The sequence below is a fragment of the Sparus aurata genome, chromosome 13, assembly GCF_900880675.1.
Source record: "Sparus aurata chromosome 13, fSpaAur1.1, whole genome shotgun sequence".
Classification (NCBI taxonomy): Eukaryota; Metazoa; Chordata; class Actinopteri; order Spariformes; family Sparidae; genus Sparus; species Sparus aurata.
In genome coordinates, this window is record NC_044199.1 from 15,872,094 (window position 1) to 15,885,540 (window position 13,447).

A 13,447-nucleotide genomic window follows, 5' to 3' on the forward strand; every position below is an offset into this window, starting at 1 on the left:
GTGAGTCTGTTATTGTCTCATTGGCTGTGCTGCAGTGTTCAAGTACTCTTGGGAAGTTGGAATTCTAATTTTCAGTTCAAAACAATGTAATTAACTTAACCTATTCAACTGGTTCAAGGTGATCTACACAGGCTCACATGCCACGCTTGGTTAATTTTTTGAATAAACTCTGAATGAAGTGTGATGGCAGTTTTTCTTTTTTTCTTTCTCTGACACTCTTGCCTCTTGGTGGTACTTCCTGCACCTTCTGACTGCGCATCTGTCATATATACACTGCATTGTTGTCAAACAGTCTCACATAATACTTTATTTTTCATACATAAACCATACAAAGAAAATCCCAGATAAACCTGTCTGGAAATAATGATTGCTTGTAATTAAAGTAAGGGTCATCTTGCGGTTTTGGCCCATGGTCTTTTGTTTTATTCACCATCAGTGAAACTGACACATTGGGAGCAACCCGGGATCTGTAGCCCCTTGACCAAGCACAGAGTGTCGGCTGGAGTTAGCTGTTGGCTTGTCAGCCAAAATATTGTTGCTCCAAGCAGGGCAATGAATACAGCCTCAGCAAACTGCTTTTCCCATTCACCATTGTACACTGAAGCGACATGAGAAAAGGCTGTGAACTTGTTTTCATTTGTGTTTCCAAAAATGAGACAAAAAATAAGAGGTTGGGCCTGTCTCTGCTGTATGAAAAAGTAGAAAATTAGTGCACACAATTGTGAAATGTTTTCTTCCTCTCTCCAGGCGGAAGTTCTCAGCCGCAACCAATGGTACCTGTGAGGAGGAGTTGACAGAGAAAGTGGGGGCCTGGGATTTTGTGGAGCATTCACAGAGGTCATACTGCAGCTGTTCCAGGTCAGTTATTTCCCATGTGGATGTACAGTATGTGCAGGTATTGCTCATGTATGTATGTGTGGTCAAAAGCCTTTCAAAGAGGTTACATAAAGTCTACGGAGCTTTAAACAGGGGCACAGAGAGCCGCAGTCAGCAAAACATCTGCTAGTTATATCCACATCTAGGCTTTGACAAGCATATTATTCTTCATATTTTTCAATTTATCACTATTTTGTGTAAATGACAGCTATGCCGGGGCTGAAATCTCTGCTGGGCTGTGTTTTTGTAAGTCAGACATTTTTTATTCCCACATTGATGGGAATAATTTGAAGGAGAGAGAACAGTTTGACCTCTGATGGAACATTTAAGGGGTACCCTGGTAATAAGCGTAAGAGCGTGTGTGTGTTGAATGCTCCTGCAGTAGTGTTGACAAATGAGCTCAAACACGTCGAAAGAGATCAGACATATCTGTTTAAATGTCACTGTTGTTTTTATCTACTTGGGCAGATGGGCACAGTTAGAGTTGATGCATATTGTGAAGACATTGGCAGGGAAAGGCTACAGTTGAATACTGCCTCACGGAGAGCTTGCTTTCAGTCGTATGTTTATTTCCCCGTTCTGTACATTTAAATTTAATCACTGTCTTCAGTGTGTCATTCTTGAATTACAAGAATTCTTCATCGTTCAGTTGTCAGTTTCTCATTTATCTCGGCCAACCACAGTTGCAACCAGCTGCTTTACTCACAAGGGTACATGTAAACACAAGCAGCAGTGAGCAGTCACTGAGCTGGATGCTTGACTGGCCTCCACATGGCGAATCTGAAGCAATCTAACTGATTGAAAGACAATTCTTAATCATGGTTAATTATAAGGTACACCTTAAACTGAATTTTGATTGGTGGGATACCTGACAAGTTTGGGCAGTCCTCCATTGGGGAATCCTTTGCACTTGGGAAAGGAGAGTCGGCTTGGACTGCCGACGACAGCAAAGTGGATTGGGCCAGTCAGCTGGAGCATGTTAATTTGTTGGAAGTCACCCAACACTTTGGCGACACAGAAATGGGAAGCTATGTGCATTGCCAATTTTAATGGTCATTAGCTCTGTTTCCTAGATGGAAGCCTTCCATGTGTCTGCTTATCTTGACATCGAATTGTCAGGGCACGCAAGTACCCTTGCTATTAAAGAGACACAGCTTTCTCATCAACATGTTAATGTAAAGCCACAGTACTAAGCTGAGAGGTAACCCAGGCAAGAAGAGGCTAAAGAAACACTTATGCTGACCCAAGAGACACAGTGGTAGTGGTATGGGAAAGTGAGCGAAGTGGCTGAGTTCGCTATGGGCAGGTTCGGTGATCGACTAAGCAACCAACCTGGTGATCATGGTGAAGCCTTGGTAGGGTGTGTAATGTAATGTATCATCTGATCAGCCTCATGTGGACTAGATGAATGGCCACGGGAGTTATGTAGAAGTGAAATATTGTTTCTTTTCAACTGACGGCAATTGGTTTATTTGCTGTGATTTTTCTTTTTTAGGTGTTTTGGAAAGTGGTCATGTATAGGCTTTCAGGAGATGCACTTTGTTCATGTCATGTGTATGAGTATGAAGAGTAAATGGAATTATGAATGTGGAATAACGTTTGTGGATTATGTGTTGCAGCCTTACACTCATTCAGCTTAATTGTCGGCCTGCTAATTGATTTGAGTTTAATTAGTGAGGATGCTATGTTGCAGGTGAGAGTAATTGAGGTAATTGATGTTTTCTAGAAGAAGCAGATGGAAGGATTTATAGGGCGATTTTTTATTAATTTTTTACACAAACTGCACAGGATTAGATAAAAAAAATAATAAATTGTGCATTGTCATGGTGAGATAGATTATTTTTGTCTCTGCTGCTGTTTTGTTTATGTCACCAGTAGTAACACATGTACCTGTTTGTCTTGCAGATACAAGTCAGTAAAGCAGCGAATGGGTAGCACCCCAGGCCAAGCTCAGTCAGCTGGCCAGCCCTCCCAGCCCCCTACTAAGCACAAAGCTGGGGGAGAGAAGCCAGAGAAAGGTGACAAGCAGCAGAAAAGACCCCAAACACCCTTTCATCATCGCAGTTTGACCAGCGACGATGCCTCAATAGACACAGAGGCAACAGCCGGCCAGAGGTTAGCCATGAGGGGTCAGGATGGAGGAAGATTCACCAGTATACGCTCTGCGGATGTATCCTCCCTCCAAAAAGCCCCCCAGCTCCATAGTGGGGTGATCAGCACTGGGCCGTCGGAACAGGCCAACTCGCCCCAACCCCCTCCACTTAGCCCCCACCCCTGCGAGCGTAGCGAAGAGTCAGGGGAGGGCATGAAGAACCCTTCAACCCCCAACAGCCAACACTTTTACCAGCCACCCCCGGAGCCCTGCTTGGTCGGGGTGAAGGGTGGCGGCGAGGAGCCCGGAGGGCCAGAGGGTCTGAATCAGCACTTCCACTCCCATCACTCCCACTCCCACTCCCACTCCCACCCCGGAGGTTCGACCTACTCTGAGCCCCCTGAGCCCACCGTGTATGTTGGCGCAGCGGTCAACTTGGAGGAGGACAGCTCCCATGCACCATGGCGGTTATTCAGCCTACCCCGCAGGAAAGAAGCCGAGCTGCCCACGCTACTACTGCCGGGGGACAAGCTGAGGGACGACGCCTCGGCATCGCAAGACAACCTGGTGTCGGTCACAGAGTGAGTGACACATGCCAATAAACAATCAATGCTCTGTCTTTTTTTTTTTTCACACGTGTGGAGATAAAGTCATTCATAGACTGACCGAGCAGTTAGGCATCCAGACCCTCCCGCCTTTTCCCCTGGAAAGTGGCCCCAGGCCGCTTTGGAGCACTTTCAATAGACCAGAGAAAATTGTTTTGAAAGAGTAATGATGCACAACCCACCTTCTCCCCCTTTCTCGTCCTGCAGTTTCTGAATGTTGGGCATAGCGCTTAGCCACACACAGCATGTTAATCTCTTGCTATGTGCCCTTTTGACATCATACATCACACATCACCAATGTGCAGGGCCGGCACTACTCATTGGTTCTACACACACACACACACACACACACACACACACACACACACACACACTGGGGCTATGAGAGTGGTAGAGTAATGGTAGGATTGGATAAAGATAAAACTCTCTCCTATTGTAATACAATTGAAGCTGAGAGAAATACAGTCAGTTTGGCAGGCACTGGAGACAGTCTTGCACCAAGTAGGAGCTGCAAGCAAGGAAGACGATCACAGATGGTTAGAGCAGGGGGTGGGGGCTTGTCCGGTGTGAAGGCAGGAAGACAGAGTGACCAGCAGGCCGTAGGGTGGCTGTAATGGGAATTTTTGACGGGGTTATGCAATCCCAAGGGGACCAGCCGCCTGGATGGGCTATTCTAGAGAGCTGTAATCCTCCAGCCACTGCTCTGAATGGCGGCTAATCTCTGGCCCAGGCCACTGCACACCATCACCTCACATCAGAGCTGGACAGGCATGACGAGAGGACAGAAGTACAAAAAAATATAGGAGGCAGCGAAGGGGAGGGATAACACCTAAGTTGGGTCAGCCCCTCCTCTCCTTTCGAGCTCCCGGTAGTTTTCTGCTTTCCCATCCCTCCCTGTCCTGTTACATATAAGGAACAAGTAGGCCACAGTCAGAGCCACATACGAGATTTTGAGGAGCCCTGTCACAGTAACAAGTGATAAATGTGTCTGTCTGTAAGTGTTAGGAGCAGTCAGCGTGGCAGTCACCACGTTTCTATAAATCTGCTCAAAATGTAATTGTCTGACAACAAACATGATGCATCCAGTTCTGCTACATGACAGCTGTCAGAACTGTTTGCAATTGCTGCCATTTCTGTTTCTGCAGATAAACATGGTAGCAAATGTGACATATGATATCAGGCAGCATCAGGCCAAAACAGAGTAGTTGAGGAAATGTTCCTGTTGCCAAAATTTGAAACGGGAAATCATATGAAGTAGTGGGTTTGATACTTCTCTGCTCACATAGAACTCTCCTGTAATATTTAATGTAATCTGACTGCTCTTTTACACTGGTACTGTACTGTACACAGTAAGTGAAGTATAGCTCTTGGAATGGAATGACTGGGTGATATCCCGTAAGATGTAACTCTCTCTGATGGTCATCTAAGATAATCCAGTGCTAACACTTAAAACTGATTTCCATCTTCCCAGGGTGATGTCCACATCCAAATGTCCACTGAAGGTGTCTGAAGAACGCGTTCAGATGTATCGAGCCAGGAGGAACCAGTACCTATCTGCTACCATAACCGACGGAGATCACGAGCCGGAGGTGGATCCCTATGCCTTCGAGGAAGGAGATGTCAAGTTCACATTCTCGAACAAGAAGGATAAGGCAGGCGGGGAGCGTGAGCCAGGCAAGAAACATAAGGTAAGGCTGGTTGAGCGGAGGAGTGAGGAATGTTTCTGAACTGGACCCTTGCAAGATTTAATAAGTGTATTGTAGCTTCCTGTTAAAGTGTTCCCTTTTGCTAAATTTGCTAAATTTCTCTGGACAAGAGCATCAAAGAGAGGCCAGGCAAATTGCAAGACCATGGTACAACTATATATTTTGTCTTACATCTGGAATCTCAACTAAATGGGATACAAATGAATTGAATACGTGTTTGCTGTGAAAAATGTTTTGCAACTTGTTTCCATACTGACAAAGGGCATTGCATTTATGTATTAGCAACCATTGCCTTTGTGCATCCCTGAAACATCTAACTGCATCTCCCACGACATATGCTCCACTTTACTCTGCTATATGCATCTTATTTCAAACGACTGATATTGGATATTGCACTCAGGTTTTGTTGCACTCATACATTCATGCATTTATTCTGATGCTGTTCGTTGAAAATGTGTAATTCAAATTTAATTTTGCAGTTGAAATAAAAAAACTAAACTTAAATTTTAGGAATTTGTAATTAAGGAAAGTTTATCTCACAGGATATTTTAGCGCACAGTTTGTCATTTCTGCTGCTAGCGGTCTCCAAATCAAAACAAAACAAAAGACATAATGGCCATGAGATCATGAGAGTTGTCGTATTCATTGTTGAACAGCCACCATTGCTGATGGATATCTGGCTGACATGACTTGGGCAGAAATGTTCACATGCGAAGAAATGTTGTTTTTGACTTCTGGCAAGTGACAGATTTCTATGAAAAAAGATATTGGCAAGATATTGATACAGCTCTGGTGGTGCTTTCAGTGGTTCTTATCATAAACGTCAACTCGAGCCTGCCATTTCTATAGTGTGACTACTTGACCTGAAAAACGGTCCACATTGAACTCCACTCTGCCTAGAAATAAGCCACACGCAGTGCTTTTTCCAAGTTGGCTGCTTTCATTCCTGTGTGCAGCCACACCCCATTGAATTTAATGCAAAAAAAGGCTTTGACAGTTTGAAAAATGCTTAGCGGTGTGAAGCCCTCCTAAAAGGCAGCACGGAGAGTTACCACTTCATCCACGCCTTCCTCAGCAGTCGCTTAAGGTAAAAGGGGGACAAGAGGGGCCAACTTTAAGATCAGGGAGCAGGCGAAGTAGAAAAATAGGCCATCAGCATCCTCAGCAATACTGCACTAAAAATAACAGTGCAACCACTTTCCGCATACATCCGCTGTCGCTGCCCAAGTCTAACTGAACAGGAAGCCATCCCTGGATCCAGCATTGTTAGTTGAGCCCACAGGAACACCAAATAGTTAGCCTGTCTAATTTCCTTTAAGTTGTTATGTTTTTCCTATTTGATCTGCCCTCTCCCTCCTTCCACTTCCCACCATAGTCCTCTTCCTCTGCCTCTGGGTTTGTTGGCTCCGGCTCCAGACAAGGGCCACCTGTTAGCTGTGGATTGCCCCCAGCATTGAAAGGGAGATTCTGTGTGTGTGTGTGTGTGTGTGTGTGTGTGTGTGTGTGTGTGTGTGTGTGTGTGTGTGTGTGTGTGTGTGTGTGTGTGTGTGTGTGTGCGCGTGCTTGGCTGCATGTTTGCATCAGGCTTCACTGAGCCAGGAGTCTAACCACAGCATCAAACCTGGCTCACTGAACCATTAAGCTTAAAAAGCGCACTCAAATATTTCCCTCTCTTCTGTTCTCCCCCCCCCCCCCCCCCCCCCCCCCCCGGTCTGTGCTGGAATGTAAGGGTGAAGGCAGCTCTCAGTGGAGTGGAGAGTCCCCGAAGAGCAGTGTGTGCAATGGAGCCCTTCCACTGTCTGCTTCGTGTGGTGTGTGTGTTGTGTGTGGGTGTTCCTCCTTGTAAGGGCCGTTCTCTTGAGCATTTTTTTCAGTCTTTGTAGCTGCAAGATGCTTTCTACCTGGCTGTTGAGGAATATAAATGTGGAGCACTAAGAGAATTTCCTCTTCATAGATTTGGAGCAGGATAAGCTGTCGCAACATCTTCTTTATTCATAGTTCAGAATATTTAACCACTTACTGTTGGCTCACTACAGAATGCAGCGACCTACTGTGAACTGTATATGAGCATCTCCAGCGATCACTCTATGAAAATCAAACTGCAGAGTTATTGACCGGTGTGACACATGCTGTAAAGCACAGTCATCTCATCAACATACCATTACAGAGGAGTGGTGCGCCTGTGTCTGAGCCTCGAGGGTAAATGAGATGGAGGGGAAAGGGTGATGGGATAGTTTGAACCAGGCATGCTTGTAGCTAAACAAGCTTTTGCAATATGTAAAGACTCAAGACATGCACACATTCCCACCCAAGGCCACGTTATTGATAAGGGGTCAAAGCATCATTACCACATATAGATTGTGGCCTTGGTGCAGATGTAGTGCTCTGCTGTGGATTGGTCCTTTAAAGGGAGACAGATTAAAGCCTGCGTTACTCAGAGAAAAGCCCTGGAACATAATGAAATCAATGGCTAGGACATAACATTCCTGTTTCCCAGCTAGAACTGTCTCAGCACATAGTGTACACACAACCCGCCATAAGAGCACACACATACACACAGACAGAAGGCTGGCCCTCCCACATATTGATGTCTGGGTGGGAGCCTAAGAGGCCATTCCTTGGATCATGATTTCACTCTGATCCACTCTGGAAATCTCATTTGCCACAGCAGAGGCAAGCAGTCCATTTTCTCTGTTCTTCCTATTTTCTCTCTCTCTCTTTTTTTTTTATTACTATTATTGTTATCATTTTTGCCTCAATTAGAGAAGGGACCCCCCTCAGTAAGTCCGTGTGGCTGCTCGATGACACATGTTATTCTTTGTTTATTTCCATATTCTGCATTGATGTATCCCAACTGTGGTCCAGTCAGATTTCTTTGTATCGTTCTTAATTACAGTTATGGACTCAAAGGATTTCAAACACTCACATGTTAACACAGTAATGAAACAGATTCTGCTCAGCTGCAGGCCCTCATTAAGTACAAGACAAAGCTTCATAGACATAAGACTGGTGTCATGTTTTTATAAACAATTTGTCTGTCTGGACTTCACATACCGAGCTTCGTTTAATCAAATATTCTCTGTTGGATCTATCTGTCTGGTTCTATTGGTATGTGCCTTTATTCGCCCCCTCCTCCTAACCATCCCGTCTTTCTTTTTCCTAACAGGGTGAAGATGGAGGAGCGGGTCCTTCAGATGGTAAGGATCTTTTCTATGATCTACTCCCTTGTTTTTTTCTGATTGGCTGCTGTCACATAAACACATATAGCCATACTGCCAAACTCAAGAAAGAACTGACGGTATTCATTCAGCATACCAAATAAAACCTTGTCTGCTACTTTCAGTCCAGTCTTTCCAATGTTTCGTTAATGGAGACTACAATCATTTACATAATGAGGAACATTCTTTCTCAGTAATTTTTCATTTAAATCTCATACATCCGATTCGTCATGCCACAAACATTTCAGTTATTGAATTTGGAAGAAAATCTCTCTCCTGAATTGGCTGAATGCAAAGTAAATTGAAGCCAATCAAGGTAGCCAGTTTGCATAAACAATCATAGCTCATCATGTGGACAAGAAGTAAAACCAAAGATATTTTAGTATTAACAGTAAGTATATTTGTTCGCGCAGATGCTCAGCGGGCAGCTGCTTCCAACCGCATGGCCTCCACCAGCCTGATCCATGAGACAGACCTGGTGGTGTCCATCAACGACCTGGACAACCTCTTCAACTCGGACGAGGATGATCTGGCGGTTAGTAGAGACCTTGGCTCACGCTGCAATGAATATCTCATTACACCCAGACTGGGGTGGTGATGTATTTGTGTATGTGGGTGTGAGAGTCTGTGTTTCCACTGGCATTTTTGTGCCAGAGCAGTGTCTTCACTGAAAATGACATGTATGATACTGACTCGCAGGCCCTCGGGTGTGGGAAATATGACAGGAATACATTTAGAGTGGTATTATTTATTGACTGATTTTTTGAGTTACCAAAATGATCATGTACTAAAGTACTTCTCTTTTTTGTCCACAGCCTGGCTCCAGGCGACCGGTGAATGGAACGGACGAGAAATTTGGTGGCAAGGAACCAAAGCAGTCCACTTTGGACCCTGTGTCCTGCATTAGTATGTATCACCAACATGTCAGCACTGATGTCTCTCTTTCTTCCCTGAACACTAATGTGCCGTGTCACTTTAACCTGCAAGGATGGATTTACCTGAAGTGTTGATCTAGAATCCAATTCATCATCCATGCCAGTCCTTTGAAAATTAAGAGTGGTACACTTAGATTTTGCCAGAAGTCAATTCAGTTTTAAATTGTAGTATTCCCCCTGCTCAAAATTTCACAAAAGTGAAATGGCAACATATCCTTTAAATCCTTTAATTAAGATAAAGGCTTTTACTATGCAAGCATCGTTGATGCTCACCCTTGACTTGGCCACCTAGTGGTGGTGAATATGGTTTGGACTTCACAGTACATGAGTGTTTAGGTTGCAGCTGACAGTTTGCAATTTGTTGGCTTGACCATGACTGTGCCACACAGTATATTCTGTGACATCTTTTTTTTATTAAGTTATTCTTATATTTTAACGTATGAGACTAAAAGACTAAGGAGAATTTTAGGACATATATTACTCTGAAGCAAATTGGTCTCAGATTAACCATTTGTCTTTAGTTTCATGAGCAGACACTGGTACAGTCTCTTATACATGTGTATTTTAGGCCCCATTGAAGAAATACACTACAAATACTACAAACATGTTGTGAGTCTTATATTCCTATATTCCCTGCGTATAGTCTCTGCCTTTGCCTTTCTCTTTGCCAAGAGATATACATAGATATCTTCACCAGGAAACCAGTCATTCAGTAGTGTGCAAATTACTATAAAAAGAAGGCACTTCTGTTTTACCCACCTCTCAACTTTGTATAAACAGCCGTAAATATTGTCACTATTATATAAATTAAAAAATTGAACGAACATGCCAATTGAACTGTGACATACTATGTAAACATTTCATCAGCCGTGGGAGAGATGCCTGTTAGACTTAAAGCTTATCTAATAAGTATTCATCTGTTTTGTGTTTACACGGTGGCTGCCTGTAAAGACGGCTCCTTGTCATATTTGGTTGCCGAGCAAGCATCTTGACAGAAGCACTAACAGAGCTCTAACAGCTTAGAATTGTCCAACTTACTATATGATGTTGTCCTCATGTTCCCATAATTGTTATCTTAAGAGATAGTTTGTGTCTCAAAGTGCTGTGTATTGGGCAATTAAAACATTGTAAACCAAATACAGTTAATTTTGATCTCATTATCAGCACATTTAGCAGTGCAAAGCTTTATTATAAGTGCAAAACTGCTGTAGTAGACTTGCCATCCCTATTGCACTCGTTCCCACTCAAACACATTACAATCCAAGTCATATTCTGATGTCCCCTTGTTTCTCTCTTCCACAGGCTCAGCAGACCTGCACCAAATGTTTCCCACGCCTCCCTCCCTAGAGCAGCACATCATGGGCTACTCACCTATGAACATGTGCAGCAAGGACTACGGCAGCATGGAGGCCAACCCTGGCATGACCACGCTGGACGGCACCTCGTCTCTGGGGGGACACTTCAAGATTGAGGTGGAGGAGAGCTTCTGCAGCCCCAAGCCATCTGAGATCAAGGTGGGGTGAGACTCAGTAAACCTGTCGTGGATTATTGCAGCGTCAATGACTGACTGACCAAACCATTAGGTTGAATTTACCGCCAGAATTCATAGATGTTATAAGTCAAAGTAAATGATGGTTGGTGGATATATGTTCTCGGTCATGCTCGTTTTGAGGCAACTGGCCGGCCACTTGGTCAGAGGCTGCAGTTCAGATTAGGAATGCAGTTCTGAGAGTAATATGAGGTATAGAGAATTTCTACCCCTGAGGTTTCAACTAGAATACAAATAATTTTAGATTCTTTGTGACTAAAAAATAACCAATTTTAATTTAATTCAAATTTTTCAACTGACTTTTAATAAATTGCAAACACTTTGAAATATCTTAATGAGCAGATAGTGTCATCACAGGCCGGCCTGTCAAGGTATTCATGTCAAAGATTAATTGTGCATATTTTGCTGTCCTCAATATTGCCCATTTTGTTTACATGCAGTTTTCTTTTTTGCATAGCATGATAATTTAAGGTTTTACTGCTGTGATTTTTTTAAATTATAATATTTATATTATATATTTTGTTATATTTGTTTCAAATTACAATCCCAGTGTCTCAGGGTCTTAAGAATCAAAAGAATGTGTTTGCATTAATTATATTATCACTAGTCGATGCCAAAACACGTTTTAAAAATTACAATAGTGTGGCATTTCTGGAACATCATTATTCAACTACTGTAGTTATTGTGAGGGCCTAATTGCACACACCATGATTCATTTTCTAGCTCCTGGAAATGCGAAGTTTGCGCTCTGTGTCAGGCATAAGTAGTCTAATTGGAGATACTAAGTTGAAGGTTCCACAGATGTTTTGTAGAAGGAATGTAAGGCTGCAAAGTGTTAGCAATGCCTTGATTTATATTTTGTTTATTTTGTTTTTCATTCTGAGGTTGCAATTTGGCATGTTTCCCTGTGCCCTAACTGTTTTTTTTTCTCTCCCTTATTTTCTGTCCATCTTGTAGGACTATTCATTCGTGTACAAGCCGGAGCTGTGCCAGGCGTTCGTAGGCTGCTCCATGTTCGCTCCTCTGAAGGCATTGCCCAGCCAGTGTCTCCCACCTATCAAAATACCAGAGGATTGCATCTACCGACCGAGCTGGACCATGGGCAGAGAGATGCTCAACCCCGTGCCTGTCATGACCTTTCTCAACAAGGACAGGTATGCTGCTGTAGTGCTAGTGTGTGGGGGTTGCTGTTGTTACGCTGCTGAGATCTTTAATGTGAAATAACTGTGGATAGGCAGTAAAGCGCGATCTGTAAAACCCTCCTCTTATCAGAATCACATCAAGTGGTTTCAGTGGTGTGAGTGCCAGGTCTCGCTGACACTCTACATGCCTTATTTCTGAATAATTTTTTATCTAACTCGTTTCAGAGATCGTTCATAATTTATCATGATGGTTACTGAGGCATTCTAATCTAAACCCGCTGAAGAAATGCCAAGGCTGTGCTGCTTGGTTTGCATTTTGTGTGCAAGGAAGCATACACTGCTACTGTGCTCCCTCTCTGTCCGCACATCCTCCGGTCTCTCCCATGGACAGCCCCATAGCAGGCTGCTCAATTTCTCATGCATGGCTGCCTCAGGCAGAGCAGGGAAATGAGTGCAAAATGCCTTCTTGGTTGAAGATGAGGATTATCACTGGAGTGGTGAGATGGGCCCCCACAGCGGCTCCATGCCACCTCACTGCTCATAGCAGCATGGAGTCTCTAGCATATCTGTCACAGTTCCTCTGAAGTCCTCACAGCCACACCTCTGCTACTCTCCACACACACACGGGGATCTCTTATCAGAGACGTCCTAACACAAACTGTCTTTTGTTCTATTGATTCTCAATTTTTTTTTTTTTTGTAATCAGAGCAGGCAAGCTGTTTTACATTTGTGGGGGCTTAAATTTAGTATTCCCATGTGTTGCATTGACCCGGGTACATGAAATCTGGCAGGCTCACCAAACTTGAAGGGTTCGCTGATCTATATCTAATCTTGCTACTCTGAGCAGAAACTTTCACCATGATGCACTTCTTATTTCAGCTTTTAACAATGTCAGCCTCACTTACTGTGTTTGGCTGAATTTTATTGCACCGCAAATCATTCAATTTTACACAAAAAACACAAATGCTGTGGGCTAATAAACTGGCCGGGAGTGAATGCCGAAGCATTTCCTCAGATATGGTCGTGATTGGAAAATGTTTTGCCTCATAAGAAAGGAGTAATGTGTGGTTTAATAACATAGAAGTGAAGTGTCAGCTTGCAGTTTATCCAGCAGGTTCAGGGCTGGAAATATTGACTGACTTTTGCATAAGAAGGAATTAAATATTTTCGCAGCAGAGCTAATTGCAACTGTGGGGCTATACTTCTGCCTGATGATTATTAAGTTTTTTTTAGAGTACACTGGAGCATGACAGGAAATGTAGAGCAGAGCAAGCAACAAAGGTGCATTTAAAATAGTTTTAATATGAGTAGGGCTCATTATGTT

At 43.5% G+C, this 13,447-nt stretch overlaps 1 protein-coding gene across 1 annotated transcript in view; it reads left to right on the forward strand.

The window, feature by feature from the left end:
- med13a (mediator complex subunit 13a) overlaps positions 1-13,447 on the forward strand; it is a 79,851-nt gene that overhangs the window by 52,637 nt on the left and 13,767 nt on the right. The window contains exons 8-15 of the mRNA XM_030437929.1: positions 748-858; positions 2,782-3,549; positions 5,045-5,261; positions 8,446-8,476; positions 8,911-9,032; positions 9,313-9,403; positions 10,735-10,946; positions 11,939-12,135. Coding sequence (XP_030293789.1) covers positions 748-858; positions 2,782-3,549; positions 5,045-5,261; positions 8,446-8,476; positions 8,911-9,032; positions 9,313-9,403; positions 10,735-10,946; positions 11,939-12,135 — 1,749 coding nt within the window. The remainder of the gene's footprint in view (positions 1-747; positions 859-2,781; positions 3,550-5,044; positions 5,262-8,445; positions 8,477-8,910; positions 9,033-9,312; positions 9,404-10,734; positions 10,947-11,938; positions 12,136-13,447) is intronic.